This window comes from Phyllostomus discolor, chromosome 9 (genome assembly GCF_004126475.2).
Source record: "Phyllostomus discolor isolate MPI-MPIP mPhyDis1 chromosome 9, mPhyDis1.pri.v3, whole genome shotgun sequence".
NCBI classification, from domain to species: Eukaryota; Metazoa; Chordata; class Mammalia; order Chiroptera; family Phyllostomidae; genus Phyllostomus; species Phyllostomus discolor.
This window is the reverse complement of record NC_040911.2, coordinates 42,424,511-42,440,578: the sequence shown is the minus strand read 5'-3', so window position 1 is coordinate 42,440,578 and position 16,068 is coordinate 42,424,511. Positions and strand designations below refer to the sequence as shown.

General features: G+C 38.2%; 1 protein-coding gene across 4 annotated transcripts in view; it reads left to right on the top strand.

The window, feature by feature from the left end:
* METTL4 (methyltransferase like 4) overlaps positions 1 to 8,200 on the top strand; it is a 47,989-nt gene extending 39,789 nt beyond the window's left edge. For all 4 annotated transcript variants that reach the window (XM_028524953.2, XM_036009250.1, XM_036009248.1 and 1 more), the window contains exons 8-9: positions 1,602 to 1,681; positions 7,983 to 8,200. In XM_028524953.2, the coding sequence (XP_028380754.1) occupies positions 1,602 to 1,681; positions 7,983 to 8,128 (226 nt within the window). In that variant the 3' untranslated portion in view covers positions 8,129 to 8,200. The remainder of the gene's footprint in view (positions 1 to 1,601; positions 1,682 to 7,982) is intronic.
* The last annotated feature ends 7,868 nt before the right edge of the window (positions 8,201 to 16,068 follow it).

Genomic DNA, 16,068 nt, shown 5'->3' with positions numbered 1-16,068 from the left:
GACCTCATGGGCTGGAGGGATTCTATTCTTACAGGGTGGATCCATCCTGGCTAGTTTTGGCGGGCTTTTACTGTACATGTACAAGTAGTTTTATTACTTTAAAGCTACTGCACATGTGGTCTCCCGTGATTTTCCCTGATTGGCCGCCAAGGAATGGGGTCCCACAGTGCTACTGAATGGATTCCCCCTTTTCCTGGGGTTCTCCTATACTAGGTTCACTTTGCCCCTTGCCAGAGAATTATAGCTCTCCATATTAGAGATTGGTGAAAAGGAAAGGATTTATTCAAGTTATACAGACTTAAGAGTAATGACTTAATGTCTTCACCAAAATCCCACAGTCCCTTAAAATACCCACAAACACACACAGTCCTTCCTTCCCCCCTTTGCCTGGTCTGAGGTACTGTGTCTCAAGAAAAGAATAGAAGTCTGTGGCTCAGGCAGCCCCTGGTTCTTCCCAGCAATCATGCTCAGCTGGCAGGGCTCCCTCGGTTCCTGGTACCATCAACTGTGTTGTCGGGATCTCCAGTTCTTATTCCAAAACCACATGACATTTTCTCATGGCCCACCAGCAAGAGGCCTTTCACCTCTTTCCTTCCTGCAATGTCTCTCCTGCATTCTTCCAAACTACTAAGAGAGAGAGAGTTCTGCATCGCCTCTACATTTTGCTTTCCAGCTTCCTAAGCTGTGTGGCAAAGGGAGACCCAAAGCCGCGTGATTGTCCCCTGCCAAAGCTGTGTGGCTGTTCTCTGTCAAAGCTAAGTGGTGATCCTTTGCTAAAGCTGCGTGGTGATTCTTTGCCAAAGCCATGTGGCGATTCTCTGCTAAAGCCATGTAGCGGTTCTTGTCTTGGAAGCCACGCCTAGGTTTAAATCCCAGCACTAATCTTCCTATGCAGTCCCATTTTCGACTCCTCCCACAATCGGCTACACTTGCCAGCACTCCTGTATTTTCCAGCTTTTCTGGGCTGCAGTGGTGAGTCTGGGCAGGTGTGGCCCCATGCTGTGGAGCCAATGATCTCTAAGCTGTCACACAAGCTCTGTAACCAAGGGGAGTTGCTTCCCAGTTACATCTTGGGTGGAGGTCACTCCCTTCTCCCTGGGTCAAAGTGTGGCCACAGCTGTTTAACATATCCATGAAACCAGTTTACAGTTATAGATACAGTAAATGACTGTTCTAGAGGTTATTTGCAAAGCTGTTGCTATGCAAAACAACTCAATAACCCTGCTCCATGTATCCCATACCCCAGCTCAGACTGGTGGGGGTGAGGATGTCCCATATTTTTAATATTTCCTTGACACTCTGAGTTCTGGACCCCATTACAAATCCTTCTTTTGGAGACCCCCTGGCTGCACCCTCTTACAGTATGGCACATGAAATTTTATAATATTTTTTGTTTTATCTAGTGTGTAATTGTCATTATATTGAAAAGGAAATTATTGGAAATGTTTCCATACTTAAATTGTCAATGTCCATTATTGTTTTTCTTAAATTATTTTAAGTTCAGATATTATTTGAAAGGTGAAAAATGTTAAGGAAACTATAGCTTATATATAAAAATGTTCTTTAAAATATAATTTACTTTGTTGTTCTGTTTCAATTAGGAATGTGCTTCCTATTCCAGATCACAAGTTAATTGTCAGTGTGCCCTGTACTCTTCATTCACATAAGCCACCTCTTACTGGTATGTTTTTATAAATAGAATTGTTATAACTCCTGTCAAATTGATAAAAGGATTGAATTTAGTATTTGAGTAGTCTTGAGATTTGAGAATTAAATCAGATATGTTGTTTTAATTAATATTCTAACATTTTATAACATAATTTATGAATAGGTTAGGGTTTTTTTGTTTTTGTATGTGTGTATGTGTATGTTTTTCTGCAAAAAGATTTATCATTTTCATTTGGTCCATGGCTTGGGAGAGGGCTCTATCATGATGGTTAAAAAGCTGCCTAGTGTCTGCAGTGAGAGGCTCAGGCAGAAGCCCTGACAATAGGATGTTGCAGATGGGCCCTTAAAGGTCACCAGGCTCACAAGGCTTCTTGTGCTCCAGGGTGAGCCTTTTGAAGAGATGCTCATGCCCTGAGTGGTGTGGCTCAGTGGATTGAGTGTGGGGCTGCAAACCAAAACATCACTGGTTCAAGTCCTGTCAGGGCACATGCCTGGGTTGTGGGCCAGGTCCCCAGTTGGGGGCATGAAAGAGGCAAGCAATTGATGTTTCTCTCACACATAGATGTTTCTGTCTTCAGCTCTCTCCCTATCTTCCCCTCTCTCTGAAAATATATAAATAAAATCTTAAATAGAAAAAAAAAAGACTGGCGCAGCCCAGCCTGGGTGCTGGCCAGCCTGTAGAGGTTAGTCTGTTCCCATATGCTTGATGAGTTTTACTTCCTCATCTAGAAAGTAGCTCTCCAAGAAGGCACAGAAAAGGGGACCTTTGCGAGAAGAACCTGGGGCATGTAGATCTGAAAAGGGGCTGGTTTGGGTTCTTCTCAAGGGCCATGGTATCCACTTTTCTTGGGACAGCTTCTGCATGTCCTGGAATAGGGCTCTGCCAGCCTGCTGGTTTTGCATCTTTAAGAGAAACATGGCCAACTTGTGGAATAAGTGGCCTCACATGCTCCAGAGCCATATTGTCGTGGTGGGACTAGAAACAAGAGAGAGAGAGGCAGGTGTAGGAGGCTGACAGATGCAGGTTGACCAGGCAGCTGATGGAGGCCTCCACCTGGGTGCAGTAATTCTGATGAATATGAGAGCTCGTGCTTGGTGGGCAGTAGGAGCTAACCATGAAAAATGGTGTTTGCTGGTCCTGGAGGCTGAGACTGGAAAGGAGATTGGAGGGTGGTCATGTGGCTGGGAGAAGGGGAGTCCCCTGGTCTGTTCCATCTAAATGCTATTAAGGCAAGAGACAGATTAGTTTTATATTACCTCAGTCTTTTCTCTTAAACCATTTTTTTTTTAGATTCACTTTACTATTGGTTTCTACCCCATCACTGGCCTGGAGAAATAAAGACTGGTGGGGCCTCTAAGGAATGTAGTTCAACTAGGAGCTTTGTTTTACTACTAGGGCTCTGTCCTTTGCTTGTTCTAAAACCAGAAGCTCAGAAAAGCAGTCAGAGATAAGGTTAGAATTCCTTCATTATTTGCTAGAGACTAGGGATTTTCTGTTGAGATAATGTTGCTTTTCTGAACCTTTGGAAATGTAATTTTTGCAGCCTGCAATTCTTACTAGTCTTTTTTTTTTAATGTTTGTGAATATTTATCTATTTATTTTTTAAATCTTTTTAAAAATGGTTGTTTAATTATAGTTGTCCCCATTTCCCCCCCATTACTCTTCCCTGCCCTACCCACTCTCTACCTTCCACATTCAATCCTTCATCCCTGCCTCCCCCCACCCCTTCATTGTCTTTGTCCATGGGCCCTTTATACGAATTCTTTGACTTGACCAGTCCCCTACTTTCCCCATTATGCCCTCTCCCCTCCCTTCTGGTCACTGTCAATTTGTTCTTTATTTCCCTGTCTCTGGTTCTGTTTTGCACGCTTGTTAGTATAATGTTCATTATTCAATGACACTAAGTAGCAAGGAATAGTGGAAAGTTTGGCTTTGGAGATTGAATGGCATGAGTTTGAATCTTGGCTCTGTTCCTTGAGATGCTGTAGTCATTTTCCACCTGCAAGTTCTCATTTAAATAGGGATGGTATTTAATCTTTCAGATTTGTGAGGATTGGTTATATTTGAAACTCTGTAGCAGATAGTAGAAGCTCATGAATACTAAATTTTAAATGAGAGTTAAATAATAGAATCTAAGTCCTTGAGAGATACTGAATTTGATATGCAAAGTTTACTATTCGAATAATTTCTTCAGTAATATATATTTCATTAATTTGGCAATCCCTGCTTTAAAAAACCTCAAACTTTTCAAGCTGTCCCTTAGGAAAACTACAGGCTGCCATCCTATCATTATTTTGCATAAAATGGTATAGTTTATAAGCTAGGATATGTGAGAAAGTGAATAAAAATTCTCTAAAGAATTTTTTTGGAGAAATTCTTTAGAGAATTTTTATTGATAGCACTTAAACATTCAGTTATCTTACATTGGTTATGGAGAAGGAACATTATAGTGTTACTTCATTTGAGAAATATTCAGATGTCTACTGGATGATTAATTCTTACAAAGATTCTCAGTGAATAATCACCTTTAAACTTTGTACTGCCATAGATTCTTTAATGCATTAAATATGTGACTTCAATGAAAAATGAGATTGTATTGTTTTTTGAGAAAAAAGTTGTTTGACACAAATTATAATTGATGGGGGAAATCTACATTGGATTCTTTGCATTTAAATTTTCTTTATCAGTTAGTAAGTACCAAAGCTTAATTTAGTGTTTGCCTTAGGGTTTTTTTTTTTAACTAAGTTTCAAAAATCCAAAAGCCAAGACCCATAACCTTTTATTCTTAAATGATAATTAAACTATTTCTAAATTACTTTCAAAAAGAATGAAATTATATTTAAAGATTAGTTTTAAGAGATAGAGTTTTAAACTATTGAAAACAGTCTTTTATTACTACTAGTAAAATTAGTATTATGGCATATATCTATGAAATGCAATTCTACCACATTCCCAGTAGATAGCACCACAATCACGTTTTTAAGATTGAGAACCATTTTAAAACAAAAGTTACACTCTTTTGGGAAAAAAAATACCTTACTCCATGTATGTAATCCTTATGCTTTGGGTAAGTAATGGTAAACAAGAAATATTTATAATCATTTATTTTTGAGGTCATGTTATTAAATAGCAAGTGCATGTATTTTAGGTGTAGAGCCGTACAAATTAAAGCTACCAGAAAACAACTTTCAAATTTCAACTTTCAAATATTTTACTCTGGGTTCATAACTCTAGGAATTGGGATGATACATGTTCTGTATACAGTGCTTAGAACTTTTACCTGTAAATGTTCTTAAACTGCAAATTCAGAAAATGAAATATTCTCTTTTGCTTCTGGAAACACTAATTTTTTAAAAAAAGTTATAACTTGTTATTTCTGCTGCAAAATATAAAAAAAGATATTTCATTTCAAATGATACATTTACTCTATTTTTAAGTTTTGAAGTTTCCTTTTTAGCTTGAAAGATATGTTATCAATAGCTATGGCTTACAACCTAACATTATAAATATATATGCTTGTTTAAATATTTAGTAGGAAAATTATGAAATAAACGTATTTGAATCAAACTTTATTTTTTATACTTACTTTAGAGGAATTTCCACTCCTCTTTTACTACTTCACTCAGTAACAGTTTTCATTTGAGAAGTAAAACATAGTTTGCTGAGATTCTATACTGTTTGAGCGACTTCATTCCCAGCCCTGCTCCTTGTTCCCAGAGCAAAAGGGGAAGCATGGATTACTTCCTCTGTTGGTTAGAAGTGTGTTGACTAATGCCAGATGTTACCTAATTATCTAAGTATGAATTGTACATGTTATACACATTTAAATTTATGTATTTGCACTTAAAAAATTAAAATAGAGTTGATATATTAGTTTTAGATGTACAATAATTCAATATGTGTATATACAGATGGTCCCCAACTTACAACAGTTCTACTTTTTGACTTTACAATGGTGCCAAAGAGATACACATTCAGTAGAAACCATACTTTGAATTTCAAATTTTGATCTTTTCCTGGGCTAATGATATGCAGCACCATACTCTCATAGTGCTGGGCTGCAGTGGTGAACCACCACTCCCAGTCAGCCACCCAATCACCAGGTAGACAATCAGTGTAAACCTACTGTGCATGTATTGTATTAGATAATTTTACCCAACTGTAGGCTAATGTGAGTATTCTGAACACATTTAAGGTAGGCTAGGTTGTAATATTCACTAGTTAGGTGTATTAAATGTATTTTTGACCTATGATATTTTCAACTTGTGATGGGTTATCAGATATAACCATCGTAAGCTGAGCATCTATTGCAGAATGATCACCAACAATAAGCCTAGTTAATATCCATCACCACACAGTTATAAACTTTTTTCTTATGAGGAAACTTTTAAGATCTTGCATTTACTCTAAAAATTGATATTTAAAATTACTAAGAATAAAACATTTTTTAATTAATTTGCCTTTATTTCTTTTGCTTTGTTTTGAAATTAAACAAATATTTAACATAACACTGTATAAGGCATTATTCCTTGATTTTCTATTTTTGTCAACTAGAAAGAAAAAAATCATGTGGGAATGTGTTACATTGAGAAAGTAGGAGATGAAAAATGGGTTTAGGTTGTATATATTTTTCCACTCTAGGTACCTGGTCATTTTTTTCTATTAGATTGAGAACTCTGAGAAAACATGGATATCTGTTTTTCTTGTTAAATCCCATAGCACTGATTATAGTGGATTCTTGGAATGATAAACATGTTTGACAGGCTGACTCCTGTCAAAAATGTAGTTTAGACTCCCGTATAAAGTACCAAAATAGAGTTGCTAACATCTTTGTACTGAAATACTGAACAAGTAAGCAAAAACAAACACAGAGAACTTTGGTTCGTTATAACATTAGCCCAAATTAAAACTAAATTGAGGATGGTAGGACACTGAATTCATGGGGGAAAAATGGAAAAATGATGTAGGTTTGTTGTCCTCTAAGACTATGGGGAAATCTTTCTAAGTTCAGTAACATTCAATTATATACTTATAAAAGGACTAGAAGTCTTCATGTCACCAACATCTAGAAGCTAGCAAAGCCCAAATTTGAATTCAGTTGACTTACAGACAAACTTTTAAATCTTTGATTTTGATGAATAGGACCAGTACTTACAGAGAAATAATTATTTTGCTGTGAGAGCAATTGAAGAACATTATAAAACAGAAACATTATCATATATTGTCTTTTACACTTTACCTACATCAAGTATTCCTAAAGAACCCTTCTAATTCCTAAAGGGAATCTGATAGCTTTCCACCAAACTCAATTTTGTATAGCAGTTAAGATTATACAAAGGTGGGCAAAAGTAGGTTTACAGTTCATGTGGGAAATAGCCATGCAGGTTACTATTATTTACATTATTTACACATTCTTGTAGTCTACTCTCAACTGTAAACCTACTTTTCCCACCCCTGTAGTTTACCTGTCTAGTGACTTTTCAACCCTAAATTGTTATTTTCATACCCAGTTTCTGTAATTGGTTAATATAGCTAATTTAGCAACATGATCAAGGTTAAATTGACTTAAATATTTGTCATCCAGATGAGCATGTACTTAAAAACAAAAAGCTTCTGTGGTATTCTTTTCTTTCTGTTGGTGCTGACCACAGCTTTTTAGCCAATATATATGAGATAGCTTTTTTCCCCCAACAAAATAGTTTTCAGTATTAATACATTAACTAAGGAATACTTAACTGCGGAAAAATGTGGTAAAGTTTTAGGCAAATAAGCATCTATAATTTGGAAGTGAAGGAATGTTCTTAGTACTACCAATTTATAGCCAAGGGCATATATTTACTTATTAGTTATACATTCTGAATATTTATATCTGTGTCAAACTCTTCATTTACTGCACTTTCACTACAGTATATGTTTGCAGAGACATTTTATCTTAGTTTTTTAAGTGGGTTGTCTTTGTATTGTTGCTATAGACTTTTTTCATGCATGGATTACATTTATTAAAAAATAAATTAAGTTTGTACTCAGGAGATACGGCAGCAGTATTGGAAAACTGAAAAGTCATCTGTGTGGGTGTTAAAATCCTCATTTCTCATCTACAAATGAAAACCAATAAATCAGGCCTACTGAAAGTTCTCATGGTGTTGTTCCCAGTCTCAAGGGTACTTATTTCAGATGACTTTCTACTTATAAATTAATTTGCTGTCCTTTTTTATCTAAGGAGATATTTTTACTTTTCTACTCTTAACTGCTGAAAGGATATTGATTCCTTTCTTAATAATAATTTTTGTGTTTTTTTTCTTTTTTTGGACAGAGGTTTTAAAAGACTATATCAAGCCAGATGGGGAATGTTTAGAATTGTTCGCTCGAAATTTACAGCCGGGTTGGACTAGTTGGGGCAATGAAGTTCTCAAATTTCAACACGTGGATTATTTTATTGCCCTGGAGCCTAGAAGCTGACATGGACAGTGGTGGGCGTGGACAATGGGGGAGGATTGACTGTGGGAGGTTTGCGGGGCAGGGTAGGGGTGAGCAGTGGGGATAAATTGGGATAACTGTAACTGAACAACAATAAAAAAATAATAAGGTTGTGATTTTTTGCAGTTTTTATTTATCTCTCTTCCTTCATTATAACGGATTTTTCCTTTTATTACCAACCAGTAGCTTAGTTAGGACTTGGTTGTTCAGCAAAATGGCCAGATGTGTCTAGCCTTCATGTAAATTTGAGATGAATTTTACTTCACTTGCACTAGTATTGTATGTTATGCTAGGTTCATTACAAATAAAGATGTAAGCTTTTAGAAAGATGGCAAGACTTGGTTATTGAAAAAGTCACAAAGCCTGCACCGTGGACCAGAGGTGATAATTCTGCCAATGGGTGTGTTATGTTTGGCCCAGTCAGTGTTATAATATTTGAATCATCATTCTAAAAATATCTGGAAATTTTATATAAAAGTCCAGATTTCTGCTCTTCTTTAAACTGAAGATGCTCTGGCTACCCTGTGGCATGTATTCTTCAGTTTATAAAAGTACCTGTTGCTCCATGTCACTTACTTATATTGTCTACATGGCCCCTGTGCAACTCAAGTGTATAGCTTCTTTTATACCGTTACACTGTGGGAAAAGCATTCAAAGAGATGTCAAGTTTGTACTGAGTTTAGGAAACATTTTTGGAGGATTTTAAGTTGTGTTCAAATTCACTTTTCAGTTACTTGTTGCTTGCATTTCTGGGAAACATTTTTAAAAAATATTTAATTTTTCCTTATTTTTAGAGAGGGAGAAAGAGACAGAAACATTGATGTGTGAGAAAAACATTGATTGATTGCGTCTTGCAAACCACCAACTGGGGACCTTGCCTGCAACCCAGGCATGTGTCCTGACCATGAATCCAATTGGTGACCTTTCAGTTTGTGAGACGATGCCCAGTCTACTGAGCCACACCTCTAGAGTGAGGGATCTAGAAAACATTTAATATAAATATTAAAAAATATTTCTTACAAAAATGTCAGAGGTGGATCCAAGATGGTGCTGGAGTAGGTATAAACTATACTCATCTCCACCTAGGATCAAACTGGAAATTACAATTGAAATGTAGAAAAATCAACCTGAAAAACCAACTGAAGATTAGCTGAACAAAAGTCTTATAATCAAAAACTGACAGAAGAAGCCACACTGAGACCGGTAGGAAGGGTGGAAATGTGAAATGGGCTGGCAACAGTTCTGTGGGTGGCTGAGTGTTCAGAGGAACATCACAGCTGTAAATGTTCCTCCTGAGGAGCCGGGAAGAGGCACCCACATAACATTTGGCTGTGAAAATCATCAGGGATTCTGTTCGACAAGGAGAAATAGGGGTCTGCTAGAGACACAGGCACCCTCTTAAAGGGCCAACACACAAAATCTTTCTCAGCCATTCACCCTGAGCTCCAGTTGAGTGGGGGCAGAGCAGACTAGAATTGTGTGAGGAGAGATGAAGGTTTGTGGCTCTGGGGAGACAGCTGAAGGGACAGTTTCCAGGTTCCCTGTGCTGAGTCCCTCTCCCACACCACTGATATCTCTCTTGGGTGGAGCACTTCCCTCCATACAGCAGTTTGAGGGAATTCAATAGTCCCACCTGTGGATTCCTTGTCACCCCACTGCGCAGAACTCACACTGTACTGATGAATCAGCTGCCTGGGCTGGGGTGTAGAGGTCCAGGCAGACTCAGAGAGTGTTAGTGACTGAGTTATGTGGCTTTGAGGTAGGGGTATTCCCCTCACTTTTTTGAGAACCTGATTGGTGCCTCTCCCTATTGGAGAGCATCTAATCCCACCCCATGGGCTCTGGAAGCCCTACCATTCTGACTCATGGTGCTCCCAACCTGCCACACATGGGCTCCCCAGGAGGTTTGGGTGGAATCTAGGACAGACTGAGTTGTGTAGCTTTAGGAAGGGGGACATTTTCCCCTCATGTGCTTGAGTGGTGCAGAGCCCTCCATTCACATTGCCAAATCCTGGTCTATTTGGGCCTCATAAACTCTGCTGGCCTCACCCTGATGACCCCCCAAGACCCTGCCCTATCTACAAAGGTGTGCAGGCACCCAGTGAGTGGCAGCTAGACTTGGTATATGCTAGAGCATTTTCTGAGGGACCTCAGACTCAGCACTGACACCAAGTTTGGACCAGTCTCAGTCTGGTGAACACCACTTGCCCCTTACCTGGTGACTCACTGATAACCTACCTCATACAACTTAAGTACCACCAGAGGCTCTTTCAGTAACTAAGTGTAACAGGCAGCCCACCGGTGGAGGTAGGTAGAGGCAGAATAGGGGGGCCTTGACCTTTTCTGACCTGCCCCAGTCTTTGGTTCTGGTGGAAATTTGCCTTGGTTTGCAGCTTGGTTCTTCCCATGCACATCCAGGCCCAGAAGAGGCAGCTGCAAACTGTGGATTGCTTTGTAGCTCCAAATAGGCTGCTCAGGGCCTGTTCCAGGCAGTATCTGACATTGACCAGAGTCCCTTCGAAGAGGCCACAAAACCAACATACTGAATGGCCAACTTCAGACAACAGAGCAGGATCCAGTTAGCCTCACAAGCAGCATATCCAAAGGGGTATCTCAGCAGGCACCAGACATTTCTGAGGCTAATTTCACTTTGAGTGGACAGCACCTACACTGTAGCTCATACATTGCGACTGGGGTTGATCTTCAGCCAGCCTGAGGGTTGAACCCACACACAAGTGGGCCAATAGACTCAATTCAAGACCCAGTTACAACAGGAGGACTTACATAACCCACACAAGAGACATTGCTGGAGTGATCAAGTAGACTGCCACTGGGTCTCACAGGAAACCTACTACATAAGGCCACCCTATCAAGACAGGTAGACAGAACAGATTTACCCAGTTCATAGAAACACAAAGAGGCAGCCAAAGTGGGGAGACAAAGAAACATGCCCCAAATGAAAGTACAGGAGAAATCTCCAGAAATAAAAAGCTAAATGAAATGGAGGCAAGCAAATTACCAGTTATAGAGTTTAAAAAAATGGTTATAAAGATGCTCAAGAAACTTAGTGAGAACCTCAGGGAGGTCAGTGAGAACTTTAACAGCATGAAAAAGGTCATAGAAACCATGAAGAATGAACTAGAAATAAAGAATACAATATCAGAAATGAGGCCTACACTAGAAGGAATAAACAGTAGGTTGGATGAACCAAAGAATCCAATCAGTTTGTAAACAAGGTAGCAGAATACAACCTATCATAGCAGCAAAAAGAATAAAATAATTTTAAAAATGAGGATAGTTTAAGGAATCTTAGGGACAAAATGAAGTGTAAAGACATTTGTGTCATACAGGTACCAGAGGGAGAAGACAGCAAGGGATTGAGAACCTATCTAAAGAAATAATGAGGACTTCCAGCCAAGGCAGAGGCATAGGTATATATACTGTGCCTCCTTGCACAACCAAAAGAAGGACAACAACAAATTTAAAAACAAAAAAACAACCAGAACTGCCAGAACATCAAACTGTATGGAAGTCCAATAACCAAGGAGTTAAAGAAACATTCATCCAGACCAGTAGGAGGGGTGGAGACAGGCAGCCAGGGCAGAGAGGACCCATGGCACGGTGGCAGCTGGCAGACTGGGTGAGGCCATGGCTGGCAGAATGGGTGGCCCCACATTTGTGTGTGAATAAACCAGGAGGAAAAATGGGAGAGAGACAGACCATGCAACCCAGGGCTCCAGCATGGGAAAAGAAAGCCTCAAAACATCTGACTGAAAAAACCTGTGGGGGGTTGCAGTGGCAGGAGAAACTCCCAGCCTCACAGGAGAGTTCACTGGAGAGACCCACAGGGTCCTAGAATGTACACAAGCCCACCCACTCAGGAATCAGCACCAGAAGGGCCCAATTTGCTTGTGCGTAGCAGAGGAAGTGTCTGAAAGCCAGCCAAGAGCTGAGCAAGCAGGATTGTTCCCTCTCACACTCATCCTCCATATACAGCACCACAATGCAGCGAAGTGGGTTGCCCTGCTTTGGTGAATACCTCACTATGTAACAGGTGCAGCAAGAAAAAAAAATAGCCTAAATGGAAGAACAGGTCAGAGCTCCAGAAAAAAATACAACTAAGCGATGAAGAGATAGCCAACCTGTCAGATGCAGAGTTCAAAACACTGGTAATCAGGATGCTCACACAAATGGTTGAGTATGGTTGCAAAATGGAGGAAGAAGTGAAGGCTACACAAAGTGAAATAAAGGAAAATGTACAGGGAACCAACAGTGAAGGGAAGGAAACTGGGACTCAAATCAATGGTGTGGACCAGAAGGAAGAAAGAAACATCCAACCAGAAAAGAATGAAGAAAGAAGAATTCAAAAAAATGAGGAGAGGCATAGGAACTTCTGGGACAACCTGAAATGTTTCAACATCTGAATCTTAGGGATGCCAGAAGGAGAAGAGGAAGAGCAAGAAATTGAAAAGTTATTTGGAAACATAATGAAGGAGAATTTCCCCAATCTGGCAAAGGAAATAGACTTCCAGGAAGTCCAGAAAGCTCAGAGAGTCCCAAAGAAGTTGGACCCAAGGAAGCACACAGCAAAGCACATCATGATTATGATTATGATTGTGTTACCCAAGATTAAAGAGAAGGAGAGAATCTTAAAAGCAGCAAGAGAGATGGAAAGTGTTACCTACAAAGGAGTTCCCATAAGACTTTCAGCTGATTTCTCAAAAGAAACCTTGCAGGCAAGAAGGGGCTAGAAAGAAGTATTCCAAGTCATGAAAGGCAAGGACCTACATCCAAGATTACTCTATCCAGCAAAGCTATCATTTAGAATAAAAGGGCAGATAAAGTACTTCCCAGGTAAGGAAAAGTTAGAGTTCACCATCACCAAGCCCTTATTATCTGAAATGTTAAAGGGACTTATCTAAGAAAAAGAAGATCAAAACTATGAACAGTAAAATGACAACAAACTCACAACTATCAACAACTGAACCTGAAAAAGCAAAAACAAAAACAAACTAAACAACTAGAACAGGAACAGAATCACAGAAGTGGAGATCACATGGAGAGTTATCCACAGGGAGGGGGGGCTGGGGAGAAAGGTGCAGGGAATAAGAAGGATAAATGGTAGGTACAAAACAGACAGGGGGAGGTTAAGAATAGTATAAGAAATGTAGAAGCCAAAGAACTTGTATGTGTGGCCCATGGACATGAACTAAGTGGGGAAAGTGCTGGTGGTGGGAGGGCATGCAGGGTGGAGGGGAATAAAGGGAAGAAAAAAAATGGGTCAACTGTAATAGCATAATCAATAAAATATATTTTTTAAAATAAAAAATATGAAAAGAAATAATGAATGAAAACCTTCCTAACATAGTGAAGGAAAAACACATGCAACTCTGGAAAGTGCAGAGTCCCTAAGAATGTGAAGTCAAAGGGGCCCAGACCAAGACATATCATAATTAAAATAGCAACGGTCAAAGATAAAGAGAGAATCTAAAAGCAGTAAGAGAAGGACAATCAGTGATCTACAAGAGATCTTCCATAAGAAGAATTTCAAGCCAGAAGGGATTGGCATGAGAAATTAAAGTGATGAAATGCAAGGACCTATAGACAAGACTACTTTACCTACCAAGGGTATAATTGAAAATTGAGGGGGAAATGAAGAGCTTACCAACAAGAATAAGCTAATGGAGTTTATTACTGTTAAACTAATGTTATGAGATACGCTACAGGGTATTTTTGAAGAGGAAAAAGGAGAAGAAAAAACAATAGAGGAATGTAGTTACAAAGAATGAAATTGCAACAAATAGGAACCTATCTATAATCATTTAAAATATAAGTTGCTTAAATGCTCCAATCAAAAGACATAGGGTAGCTGAATAGTTAAATCAAGACCCATATATATGCTGTCTACAAGAGACCTGCCTCAGAATGAAAGGTACACACAGACTAAAAGTAAAGGCATGGAAAAAGGTATTTCATGCAAATAGAAATGAACAAAAAGCTGGGATAGTAATCTTTATATCAGACAAAATGGACTTTAAAACAAAATCTATAATAAGAGACAAAGAAGGACACTACATAATGATTAAGGGATCAATCCAACAAGAGCCTCTAACCCTTGCAAACACTTATGCACCCACATTGGAGCACCTAATTATATAAAACAAATCTTGATGAACATAAAGTGAGAGTTGGACAATAATACAGTCATAGTAGGGGATTTTAACACCCCATTGACATCAATGGAAGGATCTTTCAGCCAGAAAATCAACAAGGAAACAGGGACCTTAAACAGTACATAGAATCTGATGGAATTAATGTATCTTCAGATCATTTCACCCCAAAGACAGCAGATTATACATTGTTTTTTTTTTTTTTTATGCACATGGGACATTTTATAGGATAGACCACTTGTTAGGACATAAAAGAAGTCTTAATAAATTTCAAATTGAAATCATTATCAAGCATCTTCTCTGAACTTAATGGTATAAGACTAGAAATGAATCACAAGAAAAAAACTGAAAAACACACAAGGTCATGGAAGCTAAATAACAAGTTACTAAACCAGCAATTTTTAACTAGTGCGCAGCAAGAATTTTAAAAACATGCAATACCTGACTATTTAGTCAGGTGCACTGACCTCTTTTTCCTTAGATTGCCTAAAAAAAAATGACAACAGCCAACCCAATAATAGCTATTTGGTGTGAATGATTCAAAATTATACCTGGTTTTGGGGGTTAGATTAGCAACAAATGTATTTTTTGTGTGCCATAGAATTTTAGTAATTAGTTTGAGTTAAAATTGCTGTACTAAGCAATGAATGGGTTAACAGTAAGATCAAGGAAAAATTCAAAAGATACCTTGAAACAAATGAAAATGAGAATGTAATGTATAATTTATGGGACAAAGAAAAAGGAGTCCTAAGAGGGAAATTTACAGCATTACATACCCACTTGAAGAAATAAGAATAGTGTCAAATAAACAATCTAACTTTACACTTAGAGGGACTTGAAAATAGAAAAACAAAGCCCAAAGTGAGTAGAAGGAAGGAAATAATAAATATCAGAAGAGTAAATGAAATAGAATCTAAAAAACAATACAAAAGGTCAATGACACCAAGAACTGTTGTTTGGAAAAGATAAAGAAGACTGAAAAATTTTTACCCAGATTTCTCACGAAAAAAAGTGGACCCAAATAAATAAAATCAGAAATTTAACTAGAGAAATAACAACTGAAACTATAGAAATACAAACAAGTGTGGGTAAATATTATGAACAAAAAACTGGACAATCTGGACGAAATGGATAAATTACTAGAAACATATAATCTTCCAAAACTGAGTCAGGAAGAATCAGAAAATCTGAATAGACACATTGAAGCTAATGAAATTGAAACCGTAATCAAAAAGAGTTCATCACATAAAAGTCCTGGACTGGATGGCTATACAGGTGAATTGAACCAAAAATTCAAAGAACTAACACCTATCCTCAAACTATTCCAAAAACTTCAAGAGGAGTGAACTCTTCCAATCTCATTTAATAAGGCCAGCATTATTCTAATCCCCAAATCAGGTAAAGACACTGCGAAAGAAGAATATTATATGCCAATATATTTGATGAATATAGATGCTAATTCCTCAACAAAATATTACCAAACCAGATCCAGCAATTCATTAAAAAGGTATACCATGATCAAGTGGGATTTATTCTGAGGATGCAAGATTGATACAATATCTGCAAATCAATAAATGTGATATCCTACATAAAATGAAGGATAAAAATCACATGATCATATCAATAGATGCAGAAAAAACATCTGATAAAATCCAGCACTCATCTATGATAGTAACTCTCAGCAAAGTAGGAATAGAGGGAACATACCTCAATTAATAAAGGTCATATATGACAAACCTACAACCACCATTA